The sequence below is a fragment of the Notolepis coatsorum genome, assembly GCF_963971535.1.
Source record: "Notolepis coatsorum genome assembly, chromosome: 13".
Lineage (NCBI taxonomy): Eukaryota > Metazoa > Chordata > Actinopteri > Aulopiformes > Paralepididae > Notolepis > Notolepis coatsorum.
Window position 1 is genome coordinate 61,819,117 of NC_140177.1, and position 20,019 is coordinate 61,839,135.

At 41.2% G+C, this 20,019-nt stretch overlaps 1 protein-coding gene across 1 annotated transcript in view; it reads left to right on the forward strand.

Moving 5' to 3' along the window:
• The first annotated feature begins 406 nt into the window (after positions 1 to 406).
• Positions 407 to 20,019, forward strand: part of eif4g1a (eukaryotic translation initiation factor 4 gamma, 1a) — a 159,709-nt gene continuing 140,096 nt past the window's right edge. Inside the window, exons 1-3 of the mRNA XM_084327679.1 lie at positions 407 to 823; positions 3,438 to 3,564; positions 3,667 to 3,753. Coding sequence (XP_084183805.1) covers positions 3,490 to 3,564; positions 3,667 to 3,753 — 162 coding nt within the window. The 5' untranslated portion in view covers positions 407 to 823; positions 3,438 to 3,489. The remainder of the gene's footprint in view (positions 824 to 3,437; positions 3,565 to 3,666; positions 3,754 to 20,019) is intronic.

Below are 20,019 nucleotides of genomic sequence, written 5' to 3' on the forward strand. Positions count from 1 at the left end.
AAAAATTAAAAAAAGTTAAAAAACTGGAACAAAAAGTTTACACAAACATCGTGAAAAACTATTTAACTGTCCAACTCCACAATTAATTTTGCTAAAATTCAGTACTACATAGTTCACAGCCTTTTCACATGTATTCACTAACTTTTCTAACATTTATAATGTGTTTAGAAACAAATCTCTGACTTTGCTTTACCCAGACTTTAAATATATATATTTATTATCAAACTGGTAGTTGTTTATTCTCAAAATGTCTACTTTTTCTCTCAAATTTGACTATTCTCAAAGGATACTGTAATCAATGTGTGTTTCTTAGCAGCCCTCAGTACCTGTGTCACATGACAAGGGAAACGGCATCAAATTATAATTTCCCCGGAAGTACCCATGCGACTTACCAGGCGCACCGGCTCCCTGGACGAGGAACATCACACTATGGCCTCGCTGTAAACCATCAGAAACGCCCGTTGTGTATATATCTTCCTGGCAATCCGTCACCATCGGCGCCTTGATCATGGACCGCCGGTCCAGAGGCATTCCTCGGGGGCATCGGAGTTGTCAATAGTACCCTAGAAGTGCTATATTATTTGATTTTGTGTACTGTCACTCTTGCACGCTCTGGGGATTTAAATAGCAAGTGACAGCAACAGCACTCACCCTACCTGCCAGCTAAGCTAGCTCGCTAAGTCAATAGCTAAGAAGGGCATCACTTTCCCTTTTGGAGTAAAGGACAAGAAAACTACACTTTTTTTTTTTTAAGTAACCGAAGATAGGGCTTCAACTGTCGATTCCCCGTCTTCCCATCAAACCACACAGACATTCATTCCTGGTAAGAAGAAGATGTGCTAACGTGTTGCTAACGAGCCACAGACTAGAGTCAGTTTGCAGAGAGAGGCCCAGCTGGCTGTCAGTCCACACAAGGTTAGCTAACGTTATAGCTAGCTAATTTTAACGTGAAGACAATATAGCTGTTAGTCTTTTCGTTTATAATCGACCACAAATGATGGACTTTATAACGTTTGTCCAGTTTGAATTTTGTAATGTTCCGCCCGTTGTCTCGCAACTCACATGTGATACTAACAACGTTAGGAGCTAACCTTGACACCTAACATGGGCTGAGATGACAGCTAACGCTAGCGTTCATGTTCTGGCTTCTTTATGCTATAATATAACGATGATGGCCCATGATGGACGCTGTTTTCATTTATCGACCGACTTTTTCCAAGTTGGGTAAAGTATAGCCAACGTTAGATTAATTGGGCATAACAGCAACGTTAGCAGTTAACTTAACGTTAACTCAAAACATACCACTTTAAAACATCTCGTTAGTTAATTAACAACGTGTGAATTAATGCCACCAGGTAACGTTAGCGAACCCTCTAATGTAATCCTGTGTGCCATTTCCCCAATGGGGTTATAACGGTATAGTTAAGTTAGGCCCTAGCTTGAAACCTCTTCGTTAAGATCAGACTGTGTACTAAAGGCAGTCATTCATGTCATAAAACTGTACATAGGTTATCGTTATATAGGGCAGGCCAGTTTAATTTGATGTCATAGTATCTCTGTCCCCCTTTTTAATGAAGATGTCGACCCATCAATAAATATGCCCCGAGCACAGCCACGTACCTGTTAAGCTAGCTAATGTAACATCAAGCATACTATACCGCGACACGTAGCAGACTCAATGCTAGCTACAGCATGAGCTAACTTAGCCTGCAATGAGCGGGCAAATAACACTTCAATTCATCCCCATCTCTTACTTTGTAAATGGGCTTTCATTGTGACTGGGTTCGTCAAGTAACTGATACTTTAAATAATGTTATCCTGTCATGATTGCATATCACACAACCTTGCTACCACCGCAGGGTAGGACCATATGGTAGCAGCATTAGCATACTACTACTAGGTTCATGCTCTGTCCACACAGCAGCTAAGCTACTGAGTCAGCCGGTGTGGATGGTGTGGAACACGTCTGCTATGGATAGTCATCATCACTATTTTGATGTGGTATTGGATGACACACCCACATCAAGTCTGAAATAATTCAGTAAGTTGTACAAGAAAAAGTAGTGTATATTTGAAATAAATGTAGGCCTAATCATGCTACTTGAATGGATTATTTCCAGATCTAGCTAGCGTTAGCATACACGTATGGAGGCCATTCGTAACACAATAAATGAACTTTGACCTGAGGTATCCATTTTCCTAAATTCACACTCAACCGGATTAGCACAAGTGATGTGGTCGTTGTCACCCAACAGCTGGAAGGTGAACACTAAACACTTGTCAGATCTTTACATTTTTAATGGGATTAAGTGTGCTGTAGTGTAGGAATAAGCATGCCTGTCTGCATCTAGTTTTTTTATCAACGGATTTCCAGTTCTGCGATCTGATTGGCCACTGACGTTTCTGGTGCGATCTGATTGGCCACTGACGTTTCTGGTCATGTGACATGTGCGCCCAATCGCGTGACGCGCCCATTTCCGCCTCGAACAGCTGCAAACTACCTACCGCCTAGTTTATCACTGGTTAAGCTTAGGCGACTCTTTCGAAGTTGGTTAGAGTTTGGAATCAGGGCTGGTGTTCTATCGCCCTGCTCTAAGACAAACTAACCTTAACCAACTTCGAAAGAGTGCCTAAGCTTAACCAGTGATGGAAACAGGCGTCACACAATTGGCGTGACCAGAAACGTCAGTGGCCAATCAGATCGCAGAACGCGAACGCGGAAGTGGAAATCGGTTGGTAAAAGTAATCAGGCTGCCTGTCTCCCTGTATCTGTGTGTGTGTGTGGGGGGAGGGGGTTCATGGCACAGTTTATTGTCACCATGACCATCTGTTATGATCAATAGAGAGTTGAGCTAATACTGGGTCTGTAACTATTGTTAAGGAATGTAGTGGCTGTGCCCTTTATGAAGTGATGTACTAACCAGTAACTGCCACTACTTTAAACCATGATTGCTTTGAGTTGTATACTGGTTAGCAGCACACAAGTAAGAAACCAGCTGAGAGTGAGCAAATAATCTAGAGGGGACAGTCATATTGTTAAGAGTGTGTCTAAGGGTGCCATATGCACGAGACTGGCTATGGGAGGGGTCATCCTTGTTATCATAGGAGGGAGGGACTGTAGACCACACCCTCGCTGCTTGGTTGGATGTCTTAACACACTTAATTTTAAGTCTTTAAACATAATGCAGTCTGTCGGATGATCTACATGGGTTTGTTCAAGCTATGAAACCTGTGATTAAATAAAAAGGAAAAAAGGGCTGCCACGCCACTGTCATCAGAATTGGGATTTTTCTCTCTGTTTCTTCTTTTGCTTAAGTTTTACAGGTCACTAACTTATTGTGAAGATTTTATCCATGGAATAAAATACCATTACTATTAAGTTGCAATAAGGGTGACTGTTTAATTGTGTTTTAATTCAACCTTTCACTTTTCCCCAGGTAGGCTGGCAAGTCGGCGCCACCCTAATGCAGAACCTCAGAAGCACGTGAAATGAACAAACCACCGCAGCCTATGACGGGACCCACCTCTGTCCCTCACCCCGCCCCTTCCCCTGGATTGACACAGGTGAGAGCCAGTGTCATGATAGGATCCAGCCTCAACCTCTAGCAGGTTAACACGTAACAGGACATCTGCTAACATCTTTTTTATCTCCCACCCCTCTCTCAGGCCACATATCCCCCTGGACAGCCCCCTTCTCTTGTTTTTGCCACCCCACAACCTCCACAAATGAATTCTGCACAACAACCACGACAGGTATTCATTGCATGCTCTTTCTTTCTTGATCACTTTTTTCTTCTGTCTAAGCTTGTGATGTGTTTTGCTGAATGTGAGACCCCCCACCTCCATTCTTACTCTTTCACGTAGGTGTCCGACAAAGCTGCCTCTGCTTTAATGCTTTGGTCAAACGTGTGTATATTCTTGTTGCTCTATCTCTCTCTCTCTCTGGTTCTCAACTTTTACCACTTGCCTCTCTTTTGCTGTCCTCCCAGTTTGCCGCAGGGCCACGTGCTTTACACCAGCAGGTACTAACACCTCACTTTCCCTCGGAATGTCCTCGTCCTCTTCCCTCCTTGGGGTAGTGCACACATTCAGTCCCAGGTGTCCAAGGAGGATTAGATTAGAACATGGCAGTCCTAGGTGGCGTAACGGAGATTGCGTTCGTCACCAACCCCGGAGCGGCTGGATTCGCCTGTTCGAATCCAGCTCACAGCTCCGGGGTTGTCACCAGCTTGGCTGGCCGTTCACACTAATACAATTGGCAGTATTAGAGGGTGGGAGAAGCTGGCGGGGTGGGTCCGGGTCGTTGTAAACAGCGACTCCTACAGTTCGGTCGGGGCGCCTGCTAAGCGCGGATAGGATCTAAGTGGGATAGTGGATAGCTACGCCCTCTCAGTGAGAATCCGCGCTGCCAGGTGAAAAGAAGCGGTTGATTGGCTGGACGTGTGTCGGAGGAAGCACGTGGTAGCCTCCACTCTCCCAGACCGACTGTGGGGGGTAAGTCCACAGCGACCAGGAAGGGGATTGGGAATTGGCATAACGACTAACATTGGGATGGGAGAAAATCGGAGGAAAAAGGAGGGGGAAAAAGATAAAAAAAAAAAAAAAAAACATGGCAGTCCTGAGTTCAGACAAGTGAAATGCCCCTCTGTGCTGTTAGCATCATTGTGAATTGCACCATGTGATAGAGATGCATATTGCTCTGTGGGATGCAAAGTTTCCTTGTTTCACTTTTCACCTCATTACAACTGTTTGAAAGTCATTAATAAGCGGACATTCACAAAATCTGTGGCAGTTAACTTGTGTAATAATTAGGGATGCACGATAATTATCGGGCCGATATCAGCAATTATGACGTCATCCCGATAAACCCGATAACGTTATTGATAGCTCCGATAATATAATATATTTTTTGGTAAAAAATGCCGTGTGGGTGAATTGGGATGAAGGGCGTTTGTTTTTACTGTAGGCTCCTCCCGTTTTGCCAGTACTGTGGTACGACTGATGGCGTGTGGTTTAGGAAGAGGTCGTTTTACACAAATCCAGCGCTCCCTTTCTTGGCTGTGACGTAGCCACGTAAGTTTCTTAAGCAGCGCGGATGTAAACAAAGATGGCGTCAGTAGTGTGGGGAAAAAAGTTCGCTTGCTATTTGTAACAAATGCAATGCAGAAGTTCCATGAGGAGGGAAAAGGGCAACAACTTATAATACATCCAACCTAACAAGTCACCTGCAACATCACCACCGCTACGATGGTGTGTTATTGTGTTAAAAGCCTATGACGACGCGCGAGCAGCGAAAGCTGCTGCAAATCTAGCCCCTTTCATGACTGTGATGCAACCCTTGGTTGAATACGCAGTCACTTATTGCTCCGTAGTAGCCAGGTTAATTTGCACCACCAAGCACTGCTTAAAAGCTAGTGGCTTGAGCCCTTGGGTCATTTCTGTCAAACTTCTTTAATTTAGCAAACGCCTCCTCAATAGGTACAAGCGCCGCGGGTTCCTTTGTAGCTGGCTTTGGATTCACAGCAGCTTTAGCTGCTTGTGCGTCGTCGTAGGCTTTTAACACACCATCGTAGCGGTGGTGATGTTGCAGGTGACTTGTTAGGTTGGATGTATTATAAGTTATTGACGGATTGTGAATTTTCTGATTCAAATTATATTTATTTGTAAAAATAAATATAGTCACTTTATCAGTCAAAACTGTTGTCTTGGCTTTGTTTTGTTTATAGTAGTAACGCTCATGTCATGATAAATCTGGTTGGGTCAAAACTACAGGAATATACATAAAAAAAAAAAAAAGATTATAATACAATAAATATCGGTATCGGCCTTGAGGAGCATAAAGTTATCGGTATCGGGGTCAAAAAATCAACATCGTGCACCCCTAGTAATAATCACGACACTGACGAATGACATCAAGAGGCCTGAGTGAAATCAGTAGACAAGCAGTCTCATGTAATTCTTTATATTTAGACTAGGGATGCACCCATACAGGTATCGGATATTGGGTCAACTGTCGCTCGACAGAAATTAAAGTGTTGCTTGACTTATCATTTATGCTTTGGTGAAGGTTTTCTGTAGTTTCTAAACTTTCTATGGTAACAAAATGTGCCAAGCTCCCGAACCGTTTGAGTTCATAGATTGCAAAAGTGACATTTAATTTGTAGGGGTGTAATGATCCATCGATCTCGATCGATACATTGTGATCATTGATAGTGAAAACATAGAACCATATCATCACCTTTACTTTGAAATCCTCATGGCAAGTTTGTGTCACCATTTCCGTCCCAAGTGCATCTCCTTCATAAACATTCAAACGGTGCTAGCGAAGAAAAAGACAATGAGCATATTTACTCTCCTCTCGGCAATAAATTGGCAGTGTGGAAATATTTTGGATTTCCTGTAACCTATCGTCATTTTGACACAGACTGGTGAGTTGACATACTGTAAATGTAACTGATTGTATTAAATGGTCGTATGATATCGTCTTATACTGATCGCAGGCCCCTGAGTCAGGCCACTGAACTTAGAAGCAGGCCATGACAGTGTTTCTAGTTGCAGCAGCGCAATAGTTAGATAACCTAGGTGGGGAACAATCAGGAGATCACTGCAACTCACACAAGTTGGAGAGCTATCTCTCTCTCTCTCTCTTGCTCTCACACACACACAAGGAGCCGCATGTGATTGGTGGGGGCGGGACCCTTACAAAAAACTGTTGTTGCTAATCATTGCCACATGCTAGCCTGTAATAATCCCCCCCCAGAAAAATCTACATTTGATATATTGCAAATATATGCCATCACACACACTGGCATTTAAAGGGTTAGAATTATAAAATTAATATGTGGTGTTATGATCAGGGCTGAAGTTGAATAAAAGATTGTATTTTCAATCTGACATTACAAAAAAACTGAAAATCCATCAAAATCAGTGTTGTTGCTAATCATACATATGCTAGCCTGTTTTTTAACAATTTGTGATGCCATCACAAACACTGGCATTTAAAGGGTACAAATAAAAAAATGCCTGCACCAGAATGCAGGAAATGAAGTCTTTGTAACAAGAAATGTCCTGGTGGGGGACCCCCAGACCCCCTGCTTAAAAAGTGGCCTGACTGGGGATATATTTTGCACTATATTTCCTGGCCTGAATGATTTCCCCAGTCCGGCCCTGGTTAAAAGCCTCCAATGCTTATTAGTGTGTGTGCGTTTGAACGTGTGCATGTTTCAACCATACATTTCCATTTATAAAAAAAAAAATAGTTTTTTTTTTACCTCCTATAATAGTGGGGGTCGCGGCTCTCGGACCCCGTTATTTTTGGGTCGCGGCCTGAAAAGTTTGGGAACCCCTGGTCTATCAAGCAAACAATTATATAAATATTTATATGTAGTTGATAGAGACAAAGGCAGAATTCGACTTAATTAACACTTTGGCGACCACACTCTTCCGGCGATTTATGCCTCAGAGGACAGAGGTTTGTTTACAAACCGATGTACTTTCTAAGAGCTATATATATAATTTATAGTATTGCTATCTGTCCATTCTCATTGTCACTTGAGTGCATAAACCGTGCCTTCATAATGGCTTAAAGAAAATAAAAATCCATCGGTTGGTTGTCATTTTATAGCGTCGTGAATATAAGGTTTATCCCGCTTTTCGTCTCTTTTTTTCAGGAAGCTAGATAATAGGCTAAAACGTTGGCGCCGTTATATCAAACGCCATGTCTGCTGTATATATACGAATGAAATAAAACAAACTGCGTAGCATCCGGACTATTACAGAGCATCTATGGATGAAATGGGGGCGGCGGGGAACGCCGATTAGTATTATTGATTAGCAATAGAGTGTGTGTTCAGGTAGCCAATGTCAGTGATCTATCACGTTATGTTTTAAAACAATGTCCAATCCAGCTGTAATTTGGGGGAATAGTATCCTACCGTCAGGCCATGTGATCGCCGGCAGCATTTCTTCATTAGTCATCGGATTCTGGTAGATCGATATGTCCATTGGCTAATCATAAATTCCATTATTCCAGGCTGAAATATGCGTTCGGTAACGTGATCAAAGATGGAGGGTCTTCGTTTGGAATCGAGGCTCATATGATCCGCCCACAGACTGTATTTTTTTTTTAAATCCCCTCAATGATACTGCAGTGGAGCGATGGCGCCCCTAAGCGGATCTGGCCGGTATTGCATGTTTCGAAAATCAAATATGTGGGTAGGTCATGCATCTCGATTGCGGACGTTAATAGCGTTATAAATATGGAATAAAACAATAACAACTTGCCACGGCTATATACGTGGCTCTGGTCCACAATGCATGGCACCGAAACCCGTATATATACGTGGACGGTCCACATAGTGTTAAGCACGTTTTATTAAGACATTTTTATATGGGTCGGGACACTTTCAAAAAGCAGCACAATGAACACAAATCTGTCCGACATAGTCTTAAATAACAAACGGCATTGCTTCGCTTCTTCGTCGACATGTCTGCTGCACATGTCCTTGTTGTTTTCAACACAGATAATCTCCACGTGCTTGTTGTAGAGAGGTGGAGTCGAGGCGCCGCTTACTTTCGTTTCATTGGAATGGAGGTGGGAAGGCGCTGCTTACCTTTGTTTCATTGGAATGGAGGAGCAAGATTTTGCAGACAATTTTTTTTATTTTTATTTTTTTATATAAACTTCGAAGTATTTAAGACAGCCCTACATGTGTCTATTCATTATTCGATATCTAGAAGTTTTACAATATCTAGGATAGGGCTGGACGGTATGGTCTAAAATTTATATCACAGTATAATTTGAAGCATAGACTGTAACGGTATATATCACGTTATACTCATTTATCTTAAAATGTCTATATAAATGCTTCTGAAGGGGTAAAACACTGGTATGGCAGCTATTACTGTACTCTTGTATTACTAGGACATATTTAACATAGTAGGTATTTTAAAGGAAAACTCCAACATTTTGGGAAATTAGCTTATTTAACATCTTCCCTGGAGTTAGACAAGAAGATGCATACCTTTTTTGTCTCTGCATGCATTAGGCTTAGGGAACAGCCGCTCCGTTAGCGTAGCTTAGCTTCATCCCTGGAAGTGGGTCAGAGTTGTAGCCTGACGTTCCCTACAGTGCCCTACAGTCACGAAATACACTCCAAATACAACTCCAAAACGTTCCTGTAAACATGTTGTGACCCGTGTATTTACCACGTGGAGAAATAAAAAATAATTGAATTCGACAATTACGTTTTCTAAGCAAATATACTCGGAACTATTTTTTGCCTAACCACTCTGGGCGCAGTCAGTGTGTCGCCGTGTTTGTTGACATTCTCATTAATTCAAAGGATCCGAACCGATTGAAGTTTATGGATACCATGACTTAGGGCTGGGCGATATAACGATAAATATTGCGATATATTTTAATCGATTTAATTTTTTTTTGTGACATGCAACAGGGCAGTTTTAAAACCAGAGACAGTGGACAGACTTGTCTTTCTTGCCTGCACCTTAAAGTAATGGCTTTGCTTGTCCAAATGACAATACTGACCAAATTGAGATTTCTTTTTCTCTTGTCCATTTATTTTGTTTGCTTTCTAATTTAAAATACAGTTTGAAACTGTCTGTACACAGTAGGCCAGGGCTATTCAACTAAATTGTTCAGGGGGCCACATTGTCAGAAACCCAAGGGGCCAGGGGCCGGACTGCCACGGCGCCTCCCTGTGCTATGAATATAATATACACTTGACACAACACGCAACCACATTTTCACAACTTTTATTTAAAGGGGAACTATTTTACTATTTCTTTCACTATTTGGGCACTTTTACACAATTCCTGTGGGTTTATGGAACACCTCTGTAATTTTTTTTTAATTCATTGTTTTGTATTTCTAATCAAGTACTCAAAAACAGCATTTTTCTACCTCAAGATCTTAAGCCGTTTTGAGCCTCATGGGCTCCAACCACAGTGGGAACTGTGTGGAAACTCAGCTGATTATCATGCAGCGGTGTCTCTCTGACATCACAAATCAGCACATTTTCAGATGACTCAGTTCAGTGAGGGTGAATATTGTGAGAGGAGAATTGGAAGAATGCGCCAATATGAGAATTAGAGACATAGATCATATTAATATAAGTCCACATAGCTAGGAAACAATGCTAAACACTGAAAAAGGCAATTTATAAGATAGTTCCCCTTTAACTACATTGCAAAAGTAGTATACTTTTCAAAAAAAGTGCTTCATTTATGTGCCACATCTGCAACATCTCCTGCAAAAAGTGCTTCATTTATGACTGTGCAACAACTGCAACATCTCCTGTGCATCTGAACATTCTAACATCAACACTTGAACAAAAAAACACATTTATAGTGCAGCTGAGCTTATGAAAAAGTGCTTAATTTCTGTGCAACAACAGCAAATCACAGCATCTTATTAGCACTTATTGTCGACTCTTAACTCTCAAACATCAGGGGGGTGGGGGGCAGACAGGCCTAGCCTACATACACACATCTAATGAGAGCGATTGCACTTCTTTGACTGGGCAATGGCAGAGAAAGAGGGTTCATAGGAAGTGAGGGCTACCCGCAAACAGTGATGCAAATGCTCATTTGTCAAGGAGGCATGGTTGCTTGTTTTAATGGCATTCATGTGAGAGAAACTGGATTCACAGGTGTATGTTGAGCCAAACATTGTTAGCACAGATATTGCCAGCGTTTTTATTTTGGGGAATGTCTTGACATGAATACACTTTATCCAAAATGTTGTGGTGGATTCATTCTCAAGTGCCTGCTTCAGAGCAGATGATGCTTGCATGTCAATTATTTCAAGTTGCAGGAGACCTTCATCAATGTGAAGTGATGCAAGGAACTTTTGTCCTTTTGTGGAAATAGCAGCTACATTGGCAAATGGGTGTTGCTCACAAAATGCATCAATTCTCTGGACATGTCAAATTCATCAAATCGACTTGCAAAGTTTTCCCTCAATTTATCAATGAAATCTGTCATTAATTGAGTGACTTTTGGCTCAATTGTGCGTGTTAACGTTGACATGAAAAGAAAAAAGTAAATTTATTTTTTATTTTTTTATTATCATTATCATGTAATCTTTGGCGGGCCGGTCAGAATCCCGCGGGCCGCCAGTTGAATAGCCCTGCAGTAGGCTATGTGTGTTAGCAGAGCTAGACTCCAGTGGTTTGTCCACCAAAAAAGCGCCAAAAGATAGAAAAGAAACTAGCAGAGCCAGAACTGTTCAACTCCCCTGGAGCCACAGCCAGCAGAGAAGCCGGTTTACTTTAGCTTTTAAACCAGCTGCAGCCTGGGGGGGCAGGTGGCGCACGGAGATTACGTTCGTCACCAACACCGGGAGACACTAGGATTCGCCTGTTCGAATCCAGCTCCCGGCGTTGCTATCAGCTTGGCTGGCCTCTCACACTGATACAATTGGCTGTATCAGGGGGTGGGAAAGCTGAAGGGTGGGTCCTGGGCGTTGGGGACAGCGACCCCTACAGTTCGGTCGGGGCGCCTGCTCAGCGAGGGTTGGATCTGAGGAGAGATAGTGTGGCCTCCCACACGCTACACTCTCCCCGGTGAGAACCTGCGCGGCCAGGTTGGCCTGCCCCAAGCTGCACATGCGTCGGAGGAAAGCATGTGACAGTCTCCGGTCTCCCGGACCAACAGTAGGGGAAAGTACGCAACAACCAGGAAGGGTGGGATGGGAGAAAAAAATCGGGAAAAAGGAGGGGAAGAAAGATAATAAAAAAAAATAACCAGCTGCAGCCTGAGAACTGGTGTGAGGGGATGTAACACTAAAGATGGCGGCAACGACAAAGAATTGCTGCAAAATAAACATACATCTGTTGTTTAAATGATTATAATTTTTTTTAACTTATAACAATTTCGATAATTATCTATATCGAGTGATATGATAACATCATATCGTTATCTCGATATGATTTTTTGCCATATCGCCCAGCCCTACCATGACTTAAAATCCTCTTACCTTGACTATTAAAAGCCTCCCCAATTTAGAAAACAGTATTCCAATGGCTGGTCTTGATAGGCTGCTAGCTAACGGAGCTAACCAACAAACACAGAACCGGGCGGACACTAAAGTAAATAACGAGAGCAATGACTTCCTTTCTGGGGGGTTTCAAAATAAAAGAGCGACGTCTATAGCAGCGGAATACGTTTATTTTGTACATTATCTAACGTTAACACGAACCTAAACTAACGTTACAACTAACCTAAAGGTCTGTTTGTTGGTTTAGCTCCGTTAGCTACCAGCCTATCAAGACCAGCCATTGGAATACTGTTTTCTAAATTGGGGAGGCTTTTAATCGTCAAGGTAAGAGGATTTTAAGTCATGGTATCTATAAACTTCAATCGATTCGGATCCTTTGAATGAATGAGTGTCAACAAACACGGCGACACGTTGAAATCACTGACTGCGCCCAGAGACGAGTGGTTAGGCAAAATAGTATATTTGCTTAGAAAACGTAATTGTCGAATTCAATTATTTTTTATTTCTCCACGTGGTAAATACACCTAATGCAGGAGTACACCTAATGCATGCACAGAGACAAAAAAGGTATGTATCTTCTTGTCTAACTCAAGGGAAGATGTTAAATAAGCTAATTTCCCAAAATGTTGGAGTTTTCCTTTAAGAACATTTATTGTGCAAAACTGCAATAGTTATTTAATTCTCTAAAATACAACGACTCAACTTGACTAGAGAATCAAGTTAACGTACTAAAAATAGAGATCAATGCCATATACAGACAACAATCTGAAATACAAATACGCAGCACAAGACAACAGCAGTACTCCCAAGGTTCTAAACCTAGTCACCTATTAGCCATGCGATTAAGAATTAATGCAAAATTTGCAGATATAACTACCATTAGAGCACAACAAGTACTTGAAACAGACCCTGTAAAAATAAACGATACATTCAAAGAATTCTACTCCGACTTATATAAATCAGAAACGACCTTCGATCAAAACAAAATGGACACATATCTTAATCAAATTATTCTCCCTAAACTTTCAGAGGATGACGCTAAACAGTTAGAAACACCGATCACACTAGAGGAACTCAAGAAGGCCATATCCGAAATGCAAAGTGGTAAGGCTCCTGGAAGAGACTGTATCCCATCAGAAATGTACCTTTCTTGTTGGGACATAATTGGACCCTTATTACTAAATATGATCTTATACTCAGTCAAGGAGGGGAACTTCCATAAGAATGACAATATTGCACTCATAACAGTCCTCCTTAAAAAAGACAAAGACCCCAACGAGTGCGGTAGTTATAGACCTTTAAGCCTCCTCGGAACCGATATCAAACTGTACTCTAAGGTATTAGCCATCAGATTACAAAAGCATATGACGTCTTTAGTTCACCCGGACCAAACTGGCTTCATAAGAGGCCGCCTGATCACTGATAACAAGACGAATACTGCACGTACTAGATGCCGACAAGGATGACACCATACCTAAGCAGGGTTCCCACGGACCTGGAAAACATGGAAAACATGGGATTCATGGGATTCATTTTCCAGGTATGGAAAGGCATGGAAACTGAGCAAAAGTGACCAATTACATGGAAATAGAAACAGTTGTCATGGAAAATTTTATTGGATGATGTGTAATAAAATGTAACTATTGAGCACAGAATTAACATGAGTTTATAAAAACCCTTTACACGTGAACAGCTTTTACTGTAGATAGAAATGGATGATCCCATGTTGTAGAGCATGCTCTTGGCATCCTATATGGTATATTGGATGTTGGAATTTGATGCAGGCAGCTTGGTGAGCCAATGGAGCCTTGGCATCTACAGTGAAACTTGAGTGAAACTTCTTATGCAAGTTTATCCTCAAATGTAAGTAGCTGTGTTTTAACTGTGTGGTAAACCTGGGTTTATCAACGTTAGTTAGTAAGCAGTGCAATCTTGCTAACTAGCTAGCCAACGTTAGCTCTCATAACGAGCCAGTTAGCCAGCGCCAGGTACAGTAGCTAGCCAACGTTAGCTCTCATAACGAGCCAGTTAGCCAGCGCCAGGTACAGTATCTAGCCAACGTTAGCTCTCATAACGAGCCAGTTAGCCAGCGCCAGGTACAGTAGCTACCAACGTTAGCTCTCATAACGAGGCAGTTAGCCAGCTCCAGGTACAGTAGCTAGCCAACGTTAGCTCTCATAACGAGCCAGTTAGCCAGCTCCAGGTACAGTAGCTAGCCAACGTTAGCTCTCATAACGAGCCAGTTAGCCAGCACCAGGTACAGTAGCTAGCCAACGTTAGCTCCAGTGGCGGGGCTAGGTGGTGGCTACTTGGGCTCAAGCCCTGAATCTATTTTAAAAAAAATATTTTTTTTCTTTTTTCTGGCAATTCATCATTGTTACATGAAAATATGTTTGCACCAGATTTAGCAGAAGCTAATTTCCATTTGTGGTCTATCCAGCTGCTAACTGTATTTGAGTGAGTTAAGTCTTGGTGTCATGGTAGACTCAGACCTAAGCTTTAAATCACAATCAACAAGTTGACAAAAACTTAATTCTTCCACCTTAGAAACATAGCTAAAGTATGGCCATTTATAAATCAAAAGGACGCTGAAAACCAGATCCATGCCTTTATTTCAAGCCAACTCGACTACTGTAATGCACTCCTTACCGGCCTCCCGAAAAAATACGATAACTATTTTATTGCAATGCACTATTGCATTATTTTATTCTATTTTACTAACTATTTTATTGCACTGCACTATTTTACTTTGTATCAGTGAATCATAGACGCCTGGCCATAAGAGCATTCGGAGCATCTCTGCTCTCCCACTATTGAACTTGGGGGAGCAAAGGTATGCTCTTGCTCCACCACTTTTTGATCATATGAAAAATATGATATACCCCCCCCCCAATATATAAATCTAACCATAACTACGTTATGGTTAACTGAGTTTTATAGTGAAAAAAGCAGCTTTATTGGTCAAGATTGAAGGCTCTATATTGCAGGAAATTGCACGTACAGGTTAATTAAATTCAAAAAAAATCTGCCGCTTGCCTGCAAAAAAAAAGAAAGAATTAGAAAATAAAAATAAAAAATAAATAAAAAGACAGGCACCTATCTGGGCTAAGCCCCGGATCTCCTATAATCCTAAATCCGCCCCTGGTTAGCTCTCATAATGATAACCAGTTTGATTTACAAAAGCTTTTACAAACGCTTTTACAGAGTAAGAGTAGTAGGGGTGAAACGATGCAACCTCACAACGATTAATTTCGATTATGATTACGAGGAGTTGAGAAGAGTAGGAAAAGAAGACAGGAGCGGACACGAGGGGAGGTGTGGAGAGGAGGACAGGATGAGATAGGAGAGGAGTGGAAGAGAGAACATATATCAATCCCAGTGCTCATGTGTTCCAGTTCAATAAATTGTTGTTCATCTACAGCTTGTTGCATTATTTCATGCATTGATATTATCAATAAGACATAATCTCTAAGCATTTACAATGTAGACTTGACTGGTACATCTTTTAAATCAAGTAAGTAGTCAGGTGTCCTAGGGGGTTGTGTGTGTGAGGGGAGGGGGGGCGCGGATGGGGGCGGAAAACTTCAGGGGCCTATAGATCATCACTTAATATGGTACCTGGAAAATCAGGAGGTAGTATGGAAAAGAAATTCAAGGCAAGCGTGGGAACCCTGCTAAGGCGATGCTGTCCCTGGATGCTATGAAAGCCTTTGACAGGCTGGAATGGTCGTATCTATGGGCAGTATTAGAAAGGATGGGGTTAGGAAAAGGATTCATTGATATGATTAAAGTATTATACAAAGACCCATCGGCCATGATTACAACAGGTACAATCATCTCTAAAATCTTTCCGGTATCACGCTCAGCCAGACAGGGTTGCCCTCTTAGTCCCGGACTATTCAATCTATCATTAGAGCCTTTAGCACAATATATAAGACAATCCCAATCCATAGAACCAATCGTAATCAAGGGCACACAACATAAAATTAGTTTATATGCGGACGACGTAATATTGTTCATGCAAAACCCCAACACCACATTGCCTCATCTGCTCAAGTTGATTGAGAACTTTGGTGATTTATCGGGATTTAAGATAAATTGGCCGAAGTCGGCTTTCCTTCCACTTAACACCCCTGCAAAAAAAGATATAACCCTCCCAGGAGAGATACCGATGGTAAAACATTTTAGATGCTTGGGAGTGGAAATATTCCCCACCATAAGACAAACGGTGAAGCACAATTACACAAAAATCCAAAACAAAATCAAAGACGACCTTGATAGGTGGGCAAAACTTAAAAACACAGTACAAGCACGGATATCAATAGTTAAGATGGATGTACTACCTAGAATCAACTTCTTCAGTTCAATGCTACCGTTACCCCCTCCAGAGGGTTACTGGAAAAGATTACACTCCTCCACATACAAATTTATTTGGAATAACAAACCACCACGTATAAAAAGATCCACCGCACAGAGAAATAAAGCAGATGGTGGCATGGCATTTCCAGATTTTTTCCAATATTTTAAGGCGTACACATTAAGACCATTGACAACATGGTTTGACCCCCAAGCATTAGTATCCTGGAGAAAATTAGAAGAAAACATAGTAGCCCCACATAGACTGAAGGACATAGCATACACTAAACTACCAATCAAGCACTGTGAACGAAAATTTGGCCCCATAATTACTCATGCGATCCGGATATGGCGTGAAACACAAAAAAAAAATCCTAACCCACATAAATGGCACAATCATACTCCCTTATTCAATAACAATGCACTCTTAATTGAAAAACGACCTATAAGATTCCCTATATGGGAAGAGCAAGGCATACACATTAGGGGATGTTTTTAACAAACAGGGTTTTTGTAGTTATAAAGAAATACGCAAAAAATGTAATCTCACCAAGTCCACATGGCTTTTTTACATACAGTTACAGCTATGTTTGAAGTCTCACGGTGTTCCATTAGACATACCAATTGAACACCACAGATACCACAAACATTTCTATGAAAGAGACATCGAGAGGTTTTGTTTCAGATTTTTATCATCAATTACTAACGTCCTCGTATGAAACCCTCCAACTAGACTCTGCCTGGAGGAGGGATATACCAGACCTGGAAAATGACTTTGATTGGCAAGGAGCCTGGGCAAATGTCCGACTTACATCAAGGAACCCGGACCATCAACAAATCAATCTTAACTATATTCACAGGACATACTTGACTCCTATAAGACTGTGCAGAATGGGTCTTAAACATGACTCCAAATGCTCCCAATGTACAAATGGGGACGAAGGGACATTTATGCACATGTATTCGGACTGCCCACCAGTTAAGACATTCTGGAAAGATGTGACCCAACAATTATCAAAACTCGTATCTTGGAATATACCTGTACACCCCTCAGTATTACTATTGAATGATGTTTTTGAGTTTGCAGTAAATCCACAGCTAAAAAGATTGGTTTTATCGGGTATCACAGTAGCTAAAAAGCTGATCGCATCACGCTGGTTTCAACCGGAAGAAATGTGCCGGAAAGTTTGGTTTCTTACATATCTCGATGTGATTTATCAAGAAATATCTACAGCAAGAATTCTGGGTCTCAATGAATCCAAAATGTCAATGTGGTTAGAAGTGGTGGAGAGAATAAAAGCTAGCTTATAATGGTAGTGTCTGGTTAGGTGCGAGGGATAATGGAGGTACTAGTACTACCCAAGGTGGGGTCCGGGAGGGGGGGGTTCGAGCTGGAGCATATGTGTGTAGGTTTTTAGATAACAGGTATTAGGGGTATATCTTATATAAGACAATTAACTAAAATGTGATTTCATTGGATGTGCTCTGACAATTAATGCTTGTATATCTTATCGTGTGTTGTCATGTTTGTTTATGTGTTTGTTTAAAAAATAATATATAAAAAAAAAAATACAAAACTGCAATAGAAAAATGCAAAACCTTTTCTCAAGTTACTTCCATCTCTGAAAAACACTTTTTTCATGAAATACAATCAAATCAAGCGGCACAAAGTGAAAAATTGCCGTAGTTGATGATGTCACACCAGGATGTCATTGTGAACACAGAGTTGGAAACAGGAGCAGCCCCAATGGATAAAGCGATATAAAGAAACAAATGGTTATCTTTGAACCTCTGTTAAGCCTTGTCAATATAACCCGTCCCCCCCCCCTTTCCTTTAGGGCTGCCCCGATCACGTTTTTTTTGCCACCGATACCGATCACCGATCGTCTATGAGCCATATTGGCCGATACAGATCGTTTTTTGGTATAAAATAATAATAATAATAATATATAATTTAATTTTTTTTTTTTTATAAAATATATATATTATGGCGCCCAAGTGGCCATGTAACGCGCTGCGTCGCGGCACGGCCGACCCGGGTTCGGCTTCCGGACCCAGCGTCATTTGCCGAATGTCTTGTCTCCCTCTCTCTCTCTCGCTCTCGCTCTCGCTCTCGCTCTCGCTCTCGCTCTCGCTCTCTCCTGGACTGCCCAGTAGTAAAAAGCGATAAACGCTAAAAAAATAAATCTTAAAAGAAAAAATATATATATTATATAATTATACTTGTAGTTGTATTATCTGAGAGACATCGCCACCACGCAACAAGTCAAAATGCTCGCTATCTGCAAACAGCTCCACTGTCTGTGTATACTCTGCTTTGGTCAAATCACATTCAGCATTGCCATCTTCGCAGTGTTTTTATGAAGCATGATAGCTAATTAGCCAATGTTCAGCTGCAAAAACGAATAATGTCAATTATGTTATAAGACATTGATATCTGTAGCTACTTGCTAGCCGGCTAGATGATGTTAGACAATGCATCATGTATTAAAATAAAGTGAACTATTTAGTTTACTGGGTCATTTCGTTAAAACAGTGAGCTAACGTTAGCTAACGGAGGTCTCATGCTGGCCGATCGATCGGCACGGGGCATCCCTATCATTCTTAAACTGAAATGCGCATTTGTTGATATCAGGAGCTATCAGGAGCTAGCCAGTTAGACAATGCATCATGTAGGGCTGGGCGATTAATCGATATTATCGATTAATTCGATTTAATGATTTGGGACGATTTTGAGAAAAAAAAAAAATATATATATATATATTTTTTTAGGGGTCACCTTTTATTTTACAAAGTGATGTTTGGTGAGAGTTAGATTTGCATTTTATTAATCCCAATAGGGAAATTCATTCTTGTTTGATGATCAAGAGGCACCTTTTATTTGTTTTAAGTGAAGTTTGGTGAAAAAGCAAGTTATTGCACTATTAATCCCAATAGGGACATTCATCTTTGTTTGATCAAGAGTAACCTTTTATATTATATATTATTATATATATTTTTTTAAGTGAAGATTGGTGAAAGTTAACACTTTGATCGCCGGGGTTAAATGAATAATTTACCATCCCTCGCCAGCCCTATTTAACATGGAGAAGTTCCCCTTTGCAGGGCTATAACCTTTTAAATTGTGTTGCTCAATTGACATTACTATGGCCCATTCAACGTCCTATATCTATTGTTCAGGGTGTAGCAACGTTATACTTTTTCATTCATATATTTATACTAAAATACGGTCTAAAGTATAAGTATGTTTTTATCGTTTTCTGCAGCTTTCTGCAGAACGTGATTTATAGCCCTAAATACATAATATTACATCATCAAATGTAGTTTGATACCGATTGACGTCATATTAAAACTTTCAATTGTGCAAGGTCCTAAGCGTCATGCCTCATCATCTGCTGGTGACCGGAGGGGGGGGGGGGGTTATAAGTCCGTGGCCGACGTTAAATCATTTATGTAGTATAATGGCGCTCTTGAACCGTTGGAGAGTTGAGAGGAGATCAACAGGGGATCTCAAGACTCCGTGGGTAAAATATGATTGCCATCACAGATTTTTTAAATATTGATCTCAAAGACGCCTTACGGCGTCATTGGCAGATTACGCATGGCGGAGAATGACGTGGAAACTCGTCCTTGGCGAATAAAGG